Here is a 21,855-nt window from a genome sequence, read left to right as displayed (position 1 = left end):
GGGATTGTATGCATTGTAGTTTTAGATCCGTCCACCTTGTATTGAATGTTTTAAATCTATAACTTGATAACTATAATGCGCAATAAGTTTTTAATATTTTAATATACTGAATATAGCACAATAAAATTAAAACAAATCTAGAAACCATGAGACTGGCATCTGTGAGTTCACAGCAATCAACACGCCTAATAAAAGAAAAACAAACAAGACCAATAACTCATTAACCTTTCATAGTTCTCACGTACGGGACGAAACTATTCCTCCCCTTCCTATATATCTCACATCGTTATACAAGCCATCTTTATATAAGTCATTCCCTACATTTCTATTTAAAAACAGATTTCTGCCCACTTGTTTGCTTTATTACTGTGACACTGTTATGTTTCTAATTTGATGGAATTTTAAAATTAGCAATTTAATTTATTTTCATTGAATCTTGTTGTCTGATTATGTGTAAGTATTATGGTGTCACAAATAAAAATGTGATTACATGCATCCAAACACAGCAACGGTTTTATAGATAAGTAATGGAGTAATGGGCTATAGTAATATAGATACGTAACGGACTACTGATCTCACACCGCTCCGGTGGCCTAGTGGTTAGAGCGTCCGCCTCGGAAGCGGGAAGTCGTGGGTTCGATCCCCGGCCGAGTCATACCAACGACTTACAAAAATGGTACTAACAGCTGCCTCGCTAGGCGCTCAGCATTAAGAGGTTTGTGTTAGGACTGGTTGGCCTGGTGTCAGGCTAATGTGACTGGGTGGGACATCATGCTACATGTCTGCGGCATGATGCCCCAGTGCTAGACATCACTATAAACTGCCACACTGCAGGCATCGTAGTGATATGACTGAAAAACTGTTAAAGCTACGTTAAAAATCCTAATCACGCACACGCACGCACTGATCTCACCCACTAACAACATTGTCGTTACTGCTCAGCATGACAGTTATTAAGGACATCTGAAAAAAGGAACAGATGTAAGGTGAAGTTATTTCCCTTTGAAGATTGCACAGGGGAGAGGATGATGGCATGCCTCTATGCGACTTTTATATAATGTGACTGGTATTTGCAGTTATTTAAACTGGAATTGTGAATTTCACCATTATGGGCAATACCAGCTTCCAAAAGTTGAATAAACGAGTTATAAAAGATATAAAGGTACCAAATGGTTATCAACTCGCTTTTACGTCGACTTTTCCTTGAAATCTAGGAAGTGAAAATAACCAAGCAGAACTAGCATTTTTAATAGGTGCACATCTGGAATAAGGTCAAGCTAAATAACTATAACCCAAATTACACCTGTCATTGATATACCAAAATATTTTAAATAAATCTTCTGTTAATAATGCTTCAGAAATGCAAGGTCTTATAGCCAGAATTATCAAAGAGGCCTACGTGGAAATTCGTTTTCTTTAAAAATTAACCCTACACAAAGTACGAAACTGAGGAGCGGAACTTCGTCTCTGCAATTTGGAAATTTAAATCAAATTTTTGATACTACCTATAAGTTAACAAGCTTGACTGACACGTATGTAACACACTATTTCAAAGCAAGCGTCATTTTTACTTTGTCCTTTGTGATGTCTTGCCAAAGTGAATCGAATGTATGTCTTGATTGTAATTGGAAATAATATAATTCCTTCTAAAAATGTGAATACAAATTGCCATGATCACTGAGACATTTCGGTTGTCAAATCTCCAGTTAAGGAGGTGTATAGCTTTAAAAATTACAGAGCTTTTAAAGTTTGGATGTAAGGTGATCTTGCACTTAGTCCATACTCCAATAATGACTAAAAGTAACTGATAGGTTAATAAAATAAAAAAAAACACAAGAAAGGAAATTATGTCCATATGATCCGGTAGAGAGCAAATCTCTTTAGTTGATCTATTAAAATGTAAGCAACTTTACATTGTTAAGTATTTTAATGTACCAAAATCGTTACCATTTCGTGGATTGTTCACTTTCTGAATAAATATTTCTGACCTAGTCATGGAGACTGGAATGTAGACACAAAGGGAGAGAAGAAATTATAAACCGTTCATCATTGTGGCGAATTAATATGATGTAATTTTCTGCTCGCCACAGAGTTTGCCTATTTACCAATCAAATCAATTGTTTCTACCAGAATTACTGAGCAATGTCGACAGGGCATAGCACGTGAGTGAAATTGGTACTACGTCTTTTAGTACTCCAATTACCAGCCAATGTTAAAGGATTTTACGTCATATATGAAATATATAATGCTATAGACTGTAAATGTTTTGGAGATGTTCGTTTGAGATTTCGTATGGGGACTGGTGTAAGTGAAACATTTTGAGCAAGTACATGGTGATACGAATGGGATTATAGTGCTAATATTTTTGGGGGATAAAAAGACCTCAAGATTAATAATTCAGTGTGTGGAAGGGTAGCAGTACGAAAAAATATGTAATCACAAAAAAAATCTTATAATTCATGTAAATCGAATCTATTATGGCTAGAGTTTAATCATATATACATGTTCTTTATCTTATGTTACGTGTTTAGGCTAGAATAAACATTAACAAAAGAAAGAGTGAAAACAACAAGCTTTGAAACGATGAAAAATTTATTTATTTCCCAGAAAAATAGTGTAAAGGTGAAAAAAATAAGAATTTACGGTATTAAGAATCAAATCCAAAAATAATCCAAGATAAATCGACAAATTCAAATTTAGAAGTTCTAATAATGAACTGTTATAATGAATTCAAATTCGCAACAAAGAATCCAAGATGGAAGGCGATGACTGATACTATAGCTATTATTGTGCTCTTGTGTCTACAGTTCCGTGTTATTCACACACAATAATCCGGTGTTTGAATTTCCAAATAAAATTTAATGAAATGTCTTTCTCCAAGAATTCTGTATGAGCACTCATGTATTTCCAGGAAAAAGAATTAATACTTTTGAATCCAAATAATTAGAATAAACATTAAATGGTAATTCCCAAACTAGTCACAAACAAACGAAGATCTTGACATCAAGTGTTTTAAGCCCAAAATGAGAAAAATCGCTATAAACAAAGATTATACAGTAACTCAAGACGCAAAACAGATTCCCGGATGAGGGTCATTTGATCACATGCTAGAAAGATTTAGAAGGCATATACAAGTCTAATGGCATATAGACTAATGATGTGATGTGATGTGATTTGGATTTTTATGTAGCTTTAACAATTTTTCAGTCATATTGCTACGATGTCTGCAATTTGGCAGTTTATAGTGATGTCTAGCACTGGGGCATCATGCAGCAGACATGTAGCATTATGTCCCACCCAGTCACATTATCCTGACATCAGGCCGACCAGTCCTAACACTAACCTTTTGATGCTGAGCACCAAGCGAGGCAGCTGCTAGTACCATTTTTGTAAGTCTTTGGTATGACTCGGCCGGGAATCGAACCCATGACCTCCCGCATCCGAGGTGGACGCTCTAACCACTAGGCCACCGGAGCGGTATGTAGACCAGTAGAGTCTCGATTTCACCATTATCATTCACACATTAAAAATGAATTAAAAAAGAAGTTGTTTACTTGACCCTTAATCAAGGCCAGGAAATAGGTCAAAAATAGAAACAGTGTTTGTATTATTAGGCGTCCACGTAAAAAGTTAGGTCAAAACTGAATTTTCTGGAAAATATCAAATTCCAAGGAAAAAAATTACGTTACATTGACATGTAAAGAAAATATTTTTTTTTGAAACTTACAAAACAATTAAATGAAATCAAATTTAAATTAAATCCAATATACGTAACATTTAAATATTCAGTGAAACAATAAATGTCATCGAACTGGTAATCACAATGATCCTGAAATAAATTTCATTTTTAACCACAGTTAGTTTTAAATGAGTTTGGGACTTGATCGTTTCTACACGTCACTTATAGCACCGTTTATGTCGCTCTTAAGAACGCTTACGCAAATATTATGACTCTGTGGTCTTTAAATAAGTGATAGAAAAGAGTGAAAATCAACAAGCTTTGTAAAATTCAACACATAATTTATTTCACTAGAATACAAAGTCAAAATGTTAAAAAGGAACTTACGGTAATGCCAAATAAATCACAAATAGTCGTATAATTACTAACATAAAGCCCTAATGATTAAGTTCTGAATAAACCTTACTGGTAATCCAAAATAAACCCAACACTAGAAGTGTTGATGTGCCTGCGATGGCGTGTGTAGTAGTGATGTGAAAACACTCTTTTGCTGAATCACAAAAATAAAATCCACGAATATATCCTTATTTTAATTTCATTAGGAATTCAAGACTCTATTTACAAGAATGTTATTTTTGAGCACTTCGTATTTCCCGAGAAGAATAACTTGAACAAAATAATTTGAATAAATAAATTCCAGCCAAAATGAAATACTGGGAACAACACTATTACAACTGATTCTGCTAAGATCTTACAGCGCGAAAAGTAATTTTTCAGTGAACGAGGTTATACAAAGAAACTAAGACATAGAAGAAGAGCCAAGATGTAGGACAAAAGTTCATTTATAAAAAACTCTTAGTTATGATTAGGAAGTATATTACTAAAAAAATAATAAAGAACGTGATAAACACGATGTCTTTGAATCAGGCCAAGATAATAATCTTAACAGTTAACAGTCATAGAGAAAATATTTACTATGCATTAGTTGTTAAAAAAAAATCAATGATTTAGGTCAAGTAGAAAATAAACTTGACTTTGGACAAGGTCATGTCCAAAATACAATATCCAAAGGATATAATGAATAAGAAAATAGCAAACAGTGCAAATTAAAACTCCATAATACAGGTATGTTGTATGGATTTACTGTTATCAACTGAAGTGCTATGCGATATGGACTTCTAATGATGGCAGTTCAATTGTTGTATAGTATGGAGTTTTTATGGTGGCAATCTAATTGCAATATTGTATGGACTTTTGCTGATATCAGTTCAATTGTCATATTGTATGGCCTTTAAATGGGTCAGTTTACTATGTTTTATGGACTTTAACGTCAGTTCAGTTGCTATATTGTGTGGACGGTTATTGATGACTTTTCCAATGATATGTGGTATGGATCTCTACTAGTGACATTTCAATAATATAAAGACATTTCCTGATCGCTTCTCAATTCATGTTGTATAGATGGTTTGTTAATGCCACCTCAGTTGCTGTATTGTATGGACGGTTGTCTAACTGCAGCTCAATTGATAAAATGTATGGTCGTTTTCTGGCACCTCAGTTAATATGCTGTGTGTTCGTTTTCTGATAGTAGCTCAGTTGAAATGCTGTATGGCCGTTTACTGAAAGGCAGCTCAATTGATATACTGCATGGGCGTTTTCTGACAGCAGCTCAATTGATATGGTGTATGGGTGTTTTCTGACTGCAGTTTAACTGATACGCTGTGTGGGCGTTTTCTGACAAAAGCTCGTTTGATATGCTGTATGGACGTTTTCTGACAGGAGCTCATCTGATATGTTGTATGGGTGCTTGATATTGGGACCTTAAATGATATGCTGTATGGACGTTTTCTGACAGAAGATCAGGTGATATATTATTGGACGGTTTAAGAATGATACCTCATTTGAATGGACGGTTCCTGATCGTAGTAAATTGATCTGTTGAATGGGTGTCTAATAGTGATATCTCAATTGATAACGTGAATGGACAGTTACGAATAGCAGCTTAGCTGATATGTGTTATTTATGGCTTCTGTTGGCCACGCATTTTGAATTTACCAACGATATTGTAAAAATATAGTATTATTTTAACCTAGTATTTAACAACCACTTTCCATCTCATTTACCTTTGCGACGTCTCCAAGCCCTTCTGTGTCCATTAGAAGAAGGATATGGTCTTTGTATATTGGGTGAGGATGACACCAAGCCCATATTCCTTTTGTTTGAGACTTTATAGTCGATCCTAGCGGGAAACCTGACAAAACAGTATCAAAAATTGAAAGAAATAGCCTTTTCCTTGGTCTGTGAGAACATAACGAAGAGGCATGTCTCATTTTCCCGGATCAGAATAGAATTAAAATACAAATCACCATCTAGTTAAAGCTGCACTTCAATACAAGTCACTAGATTTGGATAATATTTTGAAGCCAAAATGAATAAAAAGAGGGAACTGGAAGATGAAACTGTGACGTCCATCAGACAAGGTCGCACTCAAAATGACCAGAATAAAGTCAAGAAGATTACCAATGACGGACGCGTAGCATGGTATAAACCAATCCACACATTTATCAGCGTGTCAAGTACAAATACAAGTGTGCACAGTAGTAATGAACTCGATGCCTGGTAACTTAAAGTGCAGAGCACGTGCTCCCCCTCTGCCAATGCCGCTATCAGAGATGATTTGTGTCAGCCTTAAAACTTTTTTTTCACCCCAAATGGAGTAATAAACTCAATAAAAATCTTCAATAAGTAAGTGAAAACAATTCTCGCCTACACAATTTCAAAATATCCACGTCACTGAGTGTAAACAATACTGCTTTTGTAGTCTGACAGCTGGGTTCATCAAAATTTAGAATGAAAGTCAGAACTTTGATGAAGGTGTTCAGTACAGAATGATGAAGTATTGGTGCAAGTTTTTAGAATTTGATAACATATAACTTAAAATGGTGGTTATTCGCTTTATTTCGATCATCACAGATCCATATTGTTTTGGATGGTCATTATTTACACAACCAGATAAATACGTACAGCAAAATCAATGCTTAATTAGGTTGACGCTTTTGGACGAAGTCAACACGAAAGTGTGATTAAGTACAAATATGATTGATTGTCGTGCGCTGTGAAGTCAAATGAAGCGATGCACGTGTTGGCAAAAATGTATTACCGTGCTGTTTGTTATAACAGACCAGACGACTTCTTTTCTTGATCCAAGTTAGTACCCTACCACCATTGTGAAATCCATAGCTATCAATATTTTTTGTCTGGGAGTTTTATGGTGCAGAACATTCAACAATAGGAACTAAATTGAATTTGGTTCAGCTATATTAATATAAACTGTTTGAACAACAATTAGTATTTAATTCAATTGGAGTAAATACTCATACATGACCACGTTGACATATAGTTTAATAAAGCCAAAACCAGCCTATCTGGGTAGATTTCGGGGTCAATACAATTGCTACAAAAGAACACACTGGTCATATTAGAATATCATTGGCATTTGGGAATGGATGCAGTTTTAAGTCACTAACTCTGTTGAAGTTGGTATCCGTATGCAGTAAGTTTGGATAAGCACAGGATGCTGAGTAACATGCCCACGGTCACAGTGGATACGCTTAAACAGTCATGATCATAGTTACCTGTTCAGCGGGATGCTTTCTATCGTAGATAGCAAGAGTGAAAAACTTTAGGTTCATTCTTGAACTTTTAGCATGAATTAAAAAACTAAGAGCCCCATGCAATTATTTCATCACATATGGTAAAACGTCAATCTAAAAGGATAAACCGTTTGTTCAACATTTAATTCTTTTAAAATATTTCTTACTTATATCACTGTCCATAGTTCGTGTTAAAATTATCACTGAAACTTAAGTGTTTCTTTATCAATTAAGTTAAACAGTAATTCAATGCTTTTAGAAAAGTCACCTCTCCTGATGCGGTTATTGATCCTCTTTGGTGACCTCTTACGTACCTTTCAATTATTTTCATACGAAATTTGCTGAGTAAGACCTGACTTCATCGAAGGTAGGAACAAACAGATTGATCATTTTATGTGTGAAAGAAAATGTACTCACTGAATGGCTATGTCGTGGAAACATTTTATAAGTGAAATATCGTAAATTCTGCATTCGTATCCTTACACCAAAACGTACAATATCTATAGAGACTCTAAGATGCAGACAGGAGGAAAGGTTGAGTTTCAAATCGGTTTGATTAAACAGCATCACTTGGTTTATTGTGTGGTAAACATGTTTAGACATTTTTGTAATTGTTGGGGAGTCAGTCACGAGTTAGTTTTGATGTCATTGCGTCACGTGACGCAATGACATCTAAACGTTTATAGGACGTCATAAGGTACCAAGTTGAAGACTTGTAGTATTTAATAACAGCGATACACTAGATTTTAGGACCATTTAGAATGTAATCTGAACTTTATCCTTTCCTTTTATACCTCCTTAACGCGTAACTTTACTGTTTTATACAACCTTTACTATATATTAAGTATTAAGTACTTGGTCTTAGATGGCAATTTCACTACACATGGTTTTCGCCATTTGTTCATAACCTGGATTAATGTCAAAACAATTTGTTTCTCCATGCAATAAATGCGCAATTAATCCGCTCAGCCCATCCTAAATGTAATGGTGAAACATTTGTTGTTTAACATCAACACAAAACAAAACTTTTCTTTTGCTCAGCTTAAAACCGTTTTTGGTCTATTTGTTCTTCCTGCCTCTTTTATTTAATTCGTTTTGTAGCTTTACCCGTTTCAACCACACAGAGTTCGTATTTTTTACTTGGAGTTTGTGGTTTATTCTTATCTTGTTGTTGTAAATTGTTTTTTTTTTCTCCATTGATCAAAAGCTTTATCGGATCAAAATGTTTGGAAAACTATTTTGTAACTGCACTGATACCGATTTTTAAAAATGTTATTTACCTTCAAATACAGTGGAACTTCTTAAGACAGAAACCTCAGAAAAATGACAACACCTTGATAGCAAATTAAGTTTCTGGTCTCAAATATTCCGTCAAAAATTTCAAAAACTTTGACTTATTATCTTCTCTCTCGTCGAGGAAAGTCATCATATTATTTATTCGTAGTCGGTTCTATTGACAAATGGAGTGCACTGACAATAGTGACAAATAAATAATAGCAATCACTGTAGACCATCGGTAACGCGTTCCACTAAAAACAGTACTGTTCAAGCTTATATATATGCTTATATATATATATATATATATATATATATATATATATATATATATATATATATATATATATATATATACACAATATCGGTATCCTTACTCGCCCTAGATGAAGTTCAGTTCAAAGGACTTCACCTTTATCCGGACGGTACTTAAACATCTTTTTTGTTTGTTTATAAGATCATATTCTGACCGCGGCGATGAAATTGCAGAACTAACAAATGAGGCGATGAATCGGCTGACACAGGATTGAAAACAACGATTTTGCTCCACTTGTTGACGAATATCTGCTTCCAAATGGTGTTACAAGATCGTAGTATATGTTCAAATACAATCATTGTTAAGGTTAAAAATTAATCAACCATTCGGACTATCCTGATGTGTCAATACCAACTCTAAACCAGCTTGGAATAGTTGCATTATAACGTGCAAACATTCTCTTGGTTACTGCATCATCAGACATCAAATCACTCAGAGATTTTCTTCTACAACAAGGAAGTCTAATTCACCGATGATCACACCCCGTTTAATTTCCCAAAGAATATGTTAAAGCTATATTGACTTAGCTGAGAAGAGAAATACCTCCACTGTAAATGAAACAGGACACACTTGTCCGAGTAACAGTTCTTTGGATTAAGACGAAAGCGACATCAGACATCATTTATTACCATAATTGTTTTTGTTTCTGAACACAATTGCCGAAGACTTTAATATAGATCAGACAGATATTGTGTATAATTAATTGTACGACCGCCGAACCAGTAAAATAGAGGTATGCTTTCAGAGTGATAGACTATACATGGCGGGCATTAAAAATGATGGAGGAAGAACCTCGGAAAAAAAGAAACCACCGACCCACGGGAAGCTACTGGCAAGCTTTCGCACGTACCCACATTGGCCGAGCTCGAGACTCAAACCCACGCACACAGAGGTGAGACAGCAGTGATTCGTAAGCGCTTTAAGACCACTCATCTACCCTGTCCCCAACAGTAAAATCTAATAATTGGTTAGAAATGAGTGCGTTTAGCACTGCAAGTGATAGGTCTGTACAGGGACTGCCCGGCGTGCACTTATACTGTAAGATTATATTATTAATATAAGAATTATAATAGACCGTCAATGTTTTCGAAGCGAGGAAATGATAGAGGAGGATCAACAACTGCGAGATGAAATCACCAAGGGACCACGTTGCTTATGTAATACAGGCGTGTATGTCTTGTCTCCGATGTAATTTTTGGAAGAGCAGCTGTAACCACCGTTGGCTGTGGTGTGATCTGAATAATAACCACGTCTATTATCAATGCAATGCCGTTCGATACGAGAACATCCACGAATGCGTGTTTACTCAGAACTTCTTGAGTCAACACAAAAGTCTCAATATGATTGCTAAACTATACTCGATGGCGATCGAGAATACATTATTTAGCATGACCGAGTTTGAGACTATATTGGTGGAAATGGGAACCACTGGCTATTCTGAGTAGAGACATGAAAGTAAGGCGTTGGTAACCAAGAAAAGAGGTAGTGGATTTGCAGAGAGTAAAAGTCGAATAAGTGTTTGCTTTTGCATATTGATCAGTTTTGCAAGGTATTGGCCTGACTTTAGCACCATATATAGTAATTTCACTTAATTTCACTTGCGGGCGTCCAGTTGCGCAAATAATGCACTTGTGTGTGATTTAATGGCAAAATCATGAAGCATAGAAAACTTGGACCTATATTATTGAACTTGGTCTAAATGTTCGATTTCCATCTATTGCGGCATATTTATTTAAAAATGCAATCAGAGTTAAAGCATATTTAGGGTTTGAGGGTAAAAGCCAAACAGGATGCCATATTCGCTGGAATTAAAAAGAGAAGCGCATCCTTGATGTTTCATATTTGTTTCTTCTTTTTTCTACATTTTTCTACATTGGAAATTATTTTCTCAATTCATCAAGCACCAAAAAGTTAGGTGTGGTAGTATTTCCTTAAGGTGTATAGGTAAATGGCAAAGATGTATGTATGTATGTATGTATGTATGTATGTATGTATGTATGTATGTATGTATGCATTTGCTTACCTTTTGGGAAATTAGTCATGTCTATTGCTATTTATGAGAGAAAAATAATCGGCGAATAGTACATGATCATGCACACAATGATTTACCTCTATTAGCGCCGGCAAGTCGATTTAGTAGGTATGATTTACCAGTCCTGTACAAGCCGGCTATGGCAACGATGTGAAGTTTATTCTCCAGCAATGTTATTTGGTCGAGCACCTCCGTTTTGATGCACAAAGTTCCTTCTTGGTCAGACTCTATGAGACAAAGGGGCTCTTTAAACACCGGAAGAGACAAAACATCCATTTTTGTCAATTTTCAGCAGGCTGAAAGATAGGATGGCACCAGTTTCAAAATCTTCAGATACCTTAGTACAAGGTGTTTTGAAATCTATCAAGTTTAAGATGTTAACAAGTACAATGATAACATATTAGATGAATGTGACGTGATGCATAATCCACGACAAGGCAACCTCATGAAACGAATGACACAATCGGGTTAATTGATCATACACACGTGTTCTATTCTCCTTGTGATTAGTTGTTGTTGTTGTTGTATGTTTTAACGCCATTTTTCAGCACAAGATAGGCTATACATGGCGGCCAGTATTAATGGTGGAGGAAGAACCCAGGAAATCCCCGGAAAGAACCACCGAACCTCGAGACCTTGTGATTAGTGATTAGTGGTATATTCAGTTGGAAAATGGAACACAATTTAAAAAGTACTATATACATAGCAAATACAATTTCGAGACCGTAAAGTTTCAAAAGTTAAAGGAAGATTTAAGAGAAGTTCCTTTGACCACAATTCAGGTTTATGATGACATAAGCGATGTATGATTAGCCTTTAAGGAATAATTATTTCATATAATTTATCAACTCTTAACATAGAGAGGTAGAATGAGGTCAAATTTGGAGCAGTGACTAATAATCCACGCATATCATAGATTTCTCAAATGAGAAAGCTAGCAAAGGTTAATATGAAAAATGTTTAACTTAGTTATAAGGATTAAAGAGGTAACGTTATTCTTAGAAGGAAATAGAGATGTAAACGGAAATTACTTAGATTTTCTTCTTATACCTACGCATATCTTTTGATACTGCTAATCATACAGTTTGATATCAACGACAGCTACCAGCCGGTAATGCATAGCTTACCTTTCCGGCACGGAATTTACCCTTTCCATATAATAAAGCGTCATCATCCCATTAGAGTTTTATAATATAAGAACATATACCCAGTCTGTTCCCCACGTCGTAGGCCCATGCGCAGTAGCCATCATCCTTTTTGATACGATAACTCAGATTGGTTCAATTCATAAATGCTCTTCAGAAATATTAACTCTCTTATCAAGACGTCGTTTATGGTATCTAAAGAAGGTTTTCAGTAAATCTAGAGTATTTATAACCCCGTTCCACTGCATATTCGGTTAAATACTAGATCTCGTGCGAGTTTTTATTCATCCGGTGTTCCGTTTATCACTTGTTTCACTCTACCTTCGCGCTCCCTCATTTTAATACTATTACTTCTTACAGGGCACACTCTCTGTCTGGACCATTAAGCCTGTTCTTTGTACGCAGGGGCATCACATGTGTGCGTTGCCATGGTAATCTGCTCCCACCTTCCATTTAATATACTGAACTGAAGGCTAGGATTCTTGTCGCTATAACAATGCATGCCAATTTGTTTTCAGCAGCCTTCTTCAGCTTTGTGAAGGGAGGAATCTCTGTCTCCAGCAGCGCTACAGCACTTGCTGTAGGCGGTTGAAAAATCTAGGCATGCTTTCTCCACATAGACAATTTGAAAGTGAAAGCCTTCTTCGAGCTACTCCTCTTCCAAAGATTTATTCCCATCGTAGCATCTCAAGACCTGAATGATCAATAACACAGGTCGCTCGCTTCCGCTCGTGGCCTGCCGAAGGAAGCGCGTTCACCCTGGTCGCCTCCACCCCACCCCAAGCAGTCACAAAGTTCTTGAAAAACATGCAGGCCAGCCAAGACGCAATCCCATTCTAAAACATCCCTCGAGGATTGGTTGCAAAAGAGAGGTCGCCGGAAAATCTTGATGGAAAGTTTGCAGTCCCTTCTCTATCACCGAAGGAAACAGGGAAAGGATACAACTGCTAACAATTACCGTAGGTACTCAACTAATCTTCATTTCAGAGGTCCAGTCGAGCATAACAGGCGATAGGTGGTACCATTCTCAGATATTACCAGATATTACCAGCTTCAGTTTTGGGGAAGTTCATCCACTGTCAAAGATCACATGCTGTTCCAGCAGCGGCTAAATGAATAAGTGCACTTCCTTTTGAAAGAAATGTTGCAGTAGTAACAGTGTTAAATGGCCAGAACCCAGCTTTTCGTCCCCCATTTATGTGTCCAAAATAAGTTAACGTTGATTGCCGACCTTTTTGCCTTAAAAAAGATTATTCTACCTCTGTTTATTGGAAAAACTGATCGAAGGAATACCAGCGATAGCGGCACAAATACTCCGCCCAAGTACTTACACTGGTTGACTTTAATTACCTAAAGATGAGTGTTTCCTGGGGTTTAATAATTTTGAGGACACCACTCTCCCACAAAACAGGCAAATCCGCCTACGCAATTCAGATAGGTACGATATTACTGATATCAAAATGTTGATATTTTTTTTTTATTTTTTTTGGCTGAGATAGGGGAACTAATTCGAATGATTTAATATTATCCTGTCGGTAATGCTAATTTCCCTCCTGATGATTGCTAGTACGCATTAACTTTGGGTCTATGACGGGGAGAAACATAATGGATCTGTGCTCTTGGAATTGCGAACTTCTAGAACCTTCCATCTAACGGGTGCATGGAATTTTTATTTTACGGACAGTGATAATTTTGAGCCTGGAAGATAAGCTATGCAATATCAAGAGATAAATATTGAGTCATTAAAACTAGTTTCGTCCTGCAACCAACAAAAATACATTTTACTACATACAATATCAGCATAGAATGTTGAAAACCCTCATTTCATGGTTTTACTCCTATCTCAATAGCAGAGAGTGCGTTGGAGTGGCAGTGTCTCGGATTTCAAAGTAAATATCCATAGGAAAACGAAAGTGATCAGTCTCAAACACTTTATATATATATATATATATATATATATATATATATATATATATATATATATATATATATATATATATATACACACACACACACACAACAATTGTCAGTATATGTTTGTGGATGATACATCACAATTTGTTAGAGCAAATATTATTAGTATTACAGAGAAAAAACTACATGAAGATATGAGATGTGAAACTGGTGTATGGCAATAAACTTGCGTTATCTTTACAGAAAACAAAATGTAAATCATTATATACTCAGCGCGATGAGCAGCCATATTTGGAAAATGGAACAAATAATTTGAAATTTTAAAATGTGTCAAAAGTTTAGAAATCTGTATTCAAAACCCTTTTATTCTGGTTTATCCACTTTGAAATGCTCGTTATAAAAATATCTAAGAAATAATAAATGTTGGAATGGATTAGATGTTTTATGCCAGATTAGTTTATCTGAAAGTTGTACAATACAGTATATATCAACTAATGTATTGTGTGTGGTGAACTCTATAGTTCTTCTTACATGCAAACACTCTGCAGATTATATCAAAAGATCAGCTAGGGTGATCGTGTATTTATAGGTTACTCATTTATATGAGAAAACATGAACGAGTTTTTGGATGTAAATACTGCACGACCTTGGCAGTGCAGTATATCCATCCGAGAAGACGAGTTTATATTTTCCCATACAAATGCAGTAAACTTTTCATTACATGCTCATTTTCTTATTCTACCTAATGCTTATTATATTAACAAAATACACTACAAGAAACAAAGTAACTGAATGTGTGCCGTATTCCAAACTAAATACACAAGCGCAGCGTCATCATTACACAACAACAACATTATTACTCCGCAGATAACTCCGACCAGATAAATTTGAACTTAATCGCGAGCTTGACGTAACTTTCGAAAGAAAATGTCGTGTATAATTAAAATTTAAATGTGGAGTCATATTGTGAATGAATACGCATTGCAACAACTTTTACATTTGATCTGGAATGAATAGATTTTGGTAATTTTTCTTTTCAATTCTACGAAATTTCGTGATTATGGACTGAATTTATATGCGACAATTCCACGTGAAATACGTCGGATTGAATAAGCGAGGGAGAAGCGTGTCGACATCTGCAAATGTGTTTCTGTTTCTGTCATTGAATGTCTGAAATCATAATGTGGGGAAAATATGAAGTCTTTCAATTGCAATTATCAAAACGACGCTATGGAATTTAATGCTTTTTTCAACATGAGTGCAGTAAGGAGGATGTAAGTGCACTTATGTTCGAAATTACAGTACAATTTCGAAATGTCCAGTCAAGATTGAGAACTATGACATGGTTCATGTAATTCGGATTTGCAGAAATAAGAAAGTACATTTTGAGGAAATTCAGGATGTAAAACTGTAAGTATATTTTTTGCCATTCTTATTACCAGCTAAAGAAGACAGTTTATGCCTTGTCACTTGTATGTTATTTGTAAGGACCCTTTCTGGCGTCTACTATATAGCTAGCCTAAATCCGAAACATTGTATCAAAAAAGTTAACGCGGAATGTGCCAAAGCAGCTGGTATATGGCAGTCCACGAAAGATCTGCTTTACTTCATTCAGAAACAAATTTAATCAACCAAAACGTAAAGCGCCTACTACGCGAGTGTACATGATTTGTTTGCAAATCAAAAGTGCTGGCGTCTGCGTCCATTGTTTGTTTACAACAGAAAGTAGTTCCTTTATGCACGTGAATGCAATATGAAGTTGTGCAATATCGTAAAATACTTAACGATTATGACAATGTAAAATTAACGTTGAAAAAAATGAGCATATAATAAGTCAACGTTACTTCAAAACTTGCATTATCTCTTGTATGACTATAAGGTGGATTCAAATTAAGTATTGGCATTCCATTAGTACATGGTAGCTAGGTCACATCTTTATGATAACAGTATGTAAATTTTGATGAATTTGTTGTTGGTTATGTATATTTTTCTTTTATGCAATAGATCCTAGCCATTCAGACTTTCCAACTTTCACATATATTTGATACATTTATATTTTAATTGCGGGGCTATAATGTAGCCAAGTTATTAGCTAATTATGTCACCCTAGAAAAATGAAATGTATTATTATTATTATTATTATTTATAGAAGATGAAGTGATGGCAATATTAATATTATATGTAGTCGAAATATTTATGACGAAATTTTGATAACATAACTTTCCCTAACACATGACAAAAAAGAATATTACATATTCATGAAATTAGCTAAATTTTCCAAAGTGTGTAGCATTAATACTAGCCTCATTATTAGTGTTAACACTGAAAGTGATATTGGTAGTAAAAGCAGGAGCGGTGGTCGTTTTGTATTTACTGAATATTCCCCATGTTACTCAGTGTTAAATTATATTCTACCATCTAAATGATTCATGACATTACTTATTGCGGTAATTATTATTATTATTATTATTATTATTATTTATCAAAACATTTTTAATTATTATCGGCAAAATGTATTCCAAACGAAGAAAATGAATTAATGGGAGAAGGCATGAATTTTGATTCAAATTCTAGTTTCTTTTTTTAACTGGCAATATTACTAGATGACATGAAAATCAGAAGGAAAGAACGTTTAAAGATCAAAGCAATTCTCATTCTACCAAACCCCTTCCTCTTCTCTTTAAGATTCCCCCACCCCTTCTTTTTTTTTGTTTGCTTGCTTTAATCGTGTTGATTTCACTGTGTCTAAAATGAAGATAAAATACTTATCTCCGCTGAATGATATAGTTATCTATACTTCCTTGTTTTATGATGTCAGGTATAAGAAATAAATACCCCCCAAAAACATTATTTGGTATTCTTCAAACACAAACTATTTTCAATATGTTCATACTTCGATAGTCAAACGTGCATACTGAGATATATAACTATATCCTGTTATTGTCTATAATTCTGCGTGCAAATGATTTTCCAGTATAGTTTCTATTCAGCATTTCCGTCCTGAATAGCGCTTTCAGCTTATCTGTAGACATACTATCGATCGGGTCAAATCAAAAGGGTGCACTCGTTTACAAGGATTACTTTGTGTGTCTGAAAATGGAGTTATCTGTTGTTTTTTTTTTCTTCTTTCTAATCGTATTGCCATGTTACTAGGTTCGAACTTATTTTTAGAAAATGGCGTTGATGTATCACAAAGATTGCAACAGTTCACTATTTAACCTAAGCCCCGCCCACTTTATTCGTTCAGAAGAATATCATTACATTTTACAGACACACAAACCGGTATGCGTACTCGTCATGCATATAAAATGTGGCATTTACTGACGACATATACAGTGGCATACGTAATCGTCATTCGCATAAATTGTGGCATTTACTAGCAGGACTGCGCTCTGGGTATAACAGCCTGCTTCTTAACACCCGTCAGTGTCGCAAATGACGGTAAATGACTTAACGTGACTTTTAGCGTTGTTTATAGCATTTACTGGCTCTCATCACACACGCAAATGTCACATTATGACAAATATCAGCAACTCTGAAATAAGTGTGCATGTAAAGAAACAAATTGTGACACTTAACGTATATGTACATTTATGTATGTATCTAACCATCTCTCTCTCTCTCTCTCTCTCTCTCTATATATATATATATATATATATATATATATATATATATATATATATATAGAGAGAGAGAGAGAGAGAGAGAGAGAGAGAGAGGGATTTTATTTGTACCTTAATACCAGATATATTTCATCGTGAATGCCAAAAAGTTATATTTTAACCAACTGCGAAACCGCAAGTTAAAATATATCGTTTTTGGCACCACAAGATGAAATATAACCGGTGTTAAGGTAGGAAAACAAACCTTTTGTCATTTATTTTATACCAGTATATATGTATAGGATGTACTCTGTATCAATGGTATACCACGAGATGTATACATTTTTCATTAAGAGGAAACGAGGCATGCTGTCTGTTTCTCTGTCTCTCTATGTCTCTCTCTCTCCTTTACCTTTGGAAGGTTTGACTTAACTTTGCCATCTTCCATAGTTGAAGAACAACGTCGTATGATAAAACCATCAACTCTCATAATTTTATGGATTTTCGCCCTTTTTATGCTACGGTGGTCAAGAGAGAGAGAGAGAGAGAGAGAGAGAGAGAGAGAGAGAGAGAGAGAGAGAGATTTTAATATTTAATTAATAATAATTGATTTTTAGAACATTATAAAAGGTTTCAAAAACAACAACAACAACAATAAAGCATTATATACAATACGGTATGTGCGCCTCGTAACCGACAAATTTAACTTCTAGTGTCGACATGCTTTTGCATCTTTGTATCATTGATATTATGAACATTGAAGATAGATCCCAAGGGAAGTGCAAACATACAGGTATGATTAGCCATATTCTTGCAGGTTAATTGGTGCAAGTTTAGTTGTAAAGTTTTCATCCAATCCAAATTGTTTTCCTCTCTCATTTCATATTTCTGCGTATGTTGCCTTATGCATGATAGGGGAGAGGGGAACGGAAAAAAGAGGGATTACGATGAAACTGTGTACCATGTTAAATTCATTAGAAAACGGGAACTATTAATGCTTTTTGTCGTTATTTTAATACGTTATTAATGATTAATGAGTGAAAAGTCATCATTGATCTATAGGCATGCAGTTGAAAGAATGTTTATATGTTCGTATTATTGCGCCACGGTCGGATCACGATTTTATAGACCAATAGTATTGGTATATCAATTTGTTTTATGCCAACACATCAAACACCATGTTATTTTTAATGTATATATATATATATATATATATATATATATATATATATATATATATATATATATATATATATATATATATAACATTTTAAGTCATTAATAATTTGTTTACCTGTGTTTGAGCTGTGGCCTGGCCTTGATTAGGACCTTAGAGGACATAGAAATTTACTGTTTGGTGTAATTATCCATTAAGATGATTCAGTAATATACAAAAAAGGTAATTGCGACATAGGCGTAAAAAATTATTTAGTCCTCCTTTAATTTGTTTCTGCAAAAGTATATGATTTTGTGTCAACATTTAAATTCAAAACAATCGTTTATTTAAATTTTCTATTATAATTGGAGCGTATTTATTTACTGTTTGGAATACAACACTACATTTTGAGGCTATTGTACGTTGATTCAAAGACATTCTCGATTATTTCACTGTGATACAATAGGCTATTGTTATATCGACACAATTAAGACCACTGGTTCGTCGGCACAATCAAAATTGGCATTAATTCGGAACACCAGAAGAATTCAGTTGGAACACTCTGTTCTTTTCAACCAGTGATATAACTTTTATGATTGTGATTTGAATGTCAATACTTTAACTTAAGTTCCTTTTAAATTTTGCATGGTTTATTCTAGGGAAATACATTATCTATTTAATTTTACTAAACATGTTAGGTTTGCTATATATAGTAATTGAACATTATGTTAAAAACGATTGGACCTTTTAATGTACTAATGAACCTAATGCATAGTAATTGCAAGTTATGGTACTATACCTTTCTAAATGTTTCACACATACGAGTATCTTCTGAGTTGTCTTTTCAAAATGAAAGGGTGTGTTGGTGGATAAGAACTTAGACTGCAGAGTAAAATGTAGTCTACATTTTAAAGTTGTTTGTTTCGAGAGCTTCTCTTACTGAACCTTGTACATTATAGATGTATATTACATATATTGATATACTCGCTTATAATTTCAATGCAATTCGCATTAAAATATAAACCATGTATGCATTAGTAGTGAATGGGGACGATTCAGCGACAATGGGAATTAGCATTACAGACCCCCCCCCCGGGACTGTTTAGCAACTATGTAAATTTAACATTAACCACCCTGGGACTGTTCAGCGACTATGTAAATTTAACATGGACGAAAAATCGTGGGACTGTTTAGCGACAAGGGAAATTAACATGGGAAATAGATTTTGGGACTGTTGAGCAACAAGGGGAATTGAACATGGGAATATGGGACTGTATAGCGTCAAAGGAATTTAAACAGGGTGGGAGTGTATAGCGTCAATGGAAATTTAACATGGGACTTTTTTAAAAAAAAAAATAATAAAAATAAAAATAAAAAAAGGGGTAGGCAGTTGAAAGTCAATCTCTTTTCGAGTGATTGGAGTGGCCCTGAATGAAAAGGGCCTTTGGGTTTCGTCTTCTTCTTTTAATTTCTTCTATTTCTCCACCAGCTTCTTATTTTCTGTCCTACACTCTTTCTCTTCTTTTCTTTCTTTTCTTCCTTCTTTTTCTCTTCTTTCTGCTTCTCCTCCTCTTCTTTCTTCCTCTTCTCATTTTCTTCTTCCTTTTCAATTTTCTCGTTCCATACTCTCATCCTTATCCTTTCCTCTTCATCCTCCTTCTCCTCCTTTATTTCTTTCATCAGAGCACTGATCATTTCCTTTACTTTTCTTAAATTGTTTATCTCCATCTTCACACAATGGGGACTATAAGAATAGTGATCCTCGTTTATGTTAACCAACATTTGCTCCATCATACCCAAATTGTCCAGGACGTCTTGCAATGTTTTCATTTTATCAAGTTGGTTTGAAGCCATCTTCTTTTTTATTCTTTGTAGAATGGTTTGAACGACGAATACTGTGGGTTCTTATAGTGAAAGCGCGGACGTGATGGAAAACATCCCCCTAAGACATAAAATTGATATTACCTAGATCATAACCTAACAACGCGCAGACGTGAAGGAAAACATCCCCTACTTTTCTCATTTCATATGATCTACTATCCACATACGTAAAGCATCAATAAACAAACCCCTAATCTACTATTTATACACGCAAAGCATTAAAATGAAACCCAAATCTACTATCCACACAAACCTACGTCAGCGCTTACACACACACACACACACACACACACACACACACAAGAAAAAAAGAGTGTTTATATTCACACTACTCTACATACACACATTGGCAAATCGATTGTTATTTCTTTTCTAAAGGTTTCGGTTTGTTTTTGAACTCCAGTGACACCTGGTTAATGATGGCACCTTCCAGGCCTGGCACCACACACGCATCTTCTTCCCCAGTCTCCTTTTACCTTTTTTCTTGGGAGTGCAGAGGCGGGATAAGTGGCTTCAGAATCCCAATTTTCTGTCTCTGGGATTCTGAAATTTCTTCTCTCCTTTTCCTCCTCTTCTTTTTTTCTTCTTTCCTCCTCCTCTTTCATCCTTCCCTCTTCGACAATGACCTCCGCTGCCAGTTCATTTAGCATGCGCCTGGCATATTCCAGGTGCATCTGGAGTTCTAGAAGCTTTGCAATTCTGGTATTCATTGTCTTGTTAACGAATGAACAGGGTAGCTAGACTGCCCAGCGAGTTTCAATTTATAGTAAAAGCGCGGACGTGAAGGAAAACATCCCCTAAAACAACATTGATCTTACCTAGATCATGACCAAACAACGCGCGGACCTAAAAGAAACACTTTTTTATACTGCCCATCACTATTCTAAAAAATTTTATTAAACAAATAATATACTATTCACATACGCAAAGCAATCCAATCAAACCTTAAATCTATTCTCCCCACACCTCAAACAGCAAAAAACATGATCATGATCTACTATCCACACTAACACATACACTCATATCACAAAAGAGTCAGTGTTTATATTCACACTACTCTACCTACACACATTGGCAAATCGATTGTTATTTCTTTTCTAGAGTTTGGGGTAGCCCTGAAAAGGACTGTTTTTTTGTTTGCTATGGCAATCTTTTAGTTTCTAAGAATGCGACGTCCTCTGAGGATAGACTTTCTGACGATA

At 35.1% G+C, this 21,855-nt stretch overlaps 1 protein-coding gene across 2 annotated transcripts in view; it reads right to left on the bottom strand.

Annotated features, from left to right (window-relative positions):
• LOC149791824 (guanylate-binding protein 1-like) overlaps nucleotides 1-21,855 on the bottom strand; it is a 49,774-nt gene that overhangs the window by 9,552 nt on the left and 18,367 nt on the right. For both annotated transcript variants that reach the window (XM_089970336.1, XM_089970335.1), the window contains exons 2-3: nucleotides 11,033-11,251; nucleotides 5,803-5,930 (exon numbers count right to left, since the gene is read on the bottom strand). In XM_089970336.1, coding sequence (XP_089826462.1) covers nucleotides 5,803-5,930; nucleotides 11,033-11,231 — 327 coding nt within the window. In that variant the 5' untranslated portion in view covers nucleotides 11,232-11,251. The remainder of the gene's footprint in view (nucleotides 1-5,802; nucleotides 5,931-11,032; nucleotides 11,252-21,855) is intronic.

This window comes from Sinohyriopsis cumingii, chromosome 9 (assembly GCF_028554795.1).
Source record: "Sinohyriopsis cumingii isolate HCF-2022 chromosome 9, ASM2855479v2, whole genome shotgun sequence".
NCBI classification, from domain to species: Eukaryota; Metazoa; Mollusca; class Bivalvia; order Unionida; family Unionidae; genus Sinohyriopsis; species Sinohyriopsis cumingii.
The sequence above is the reverse complement of the archived record's forward strand: the minus strand, read 5'-3'. Positions and strand labels throughout refer to the sequence as shown.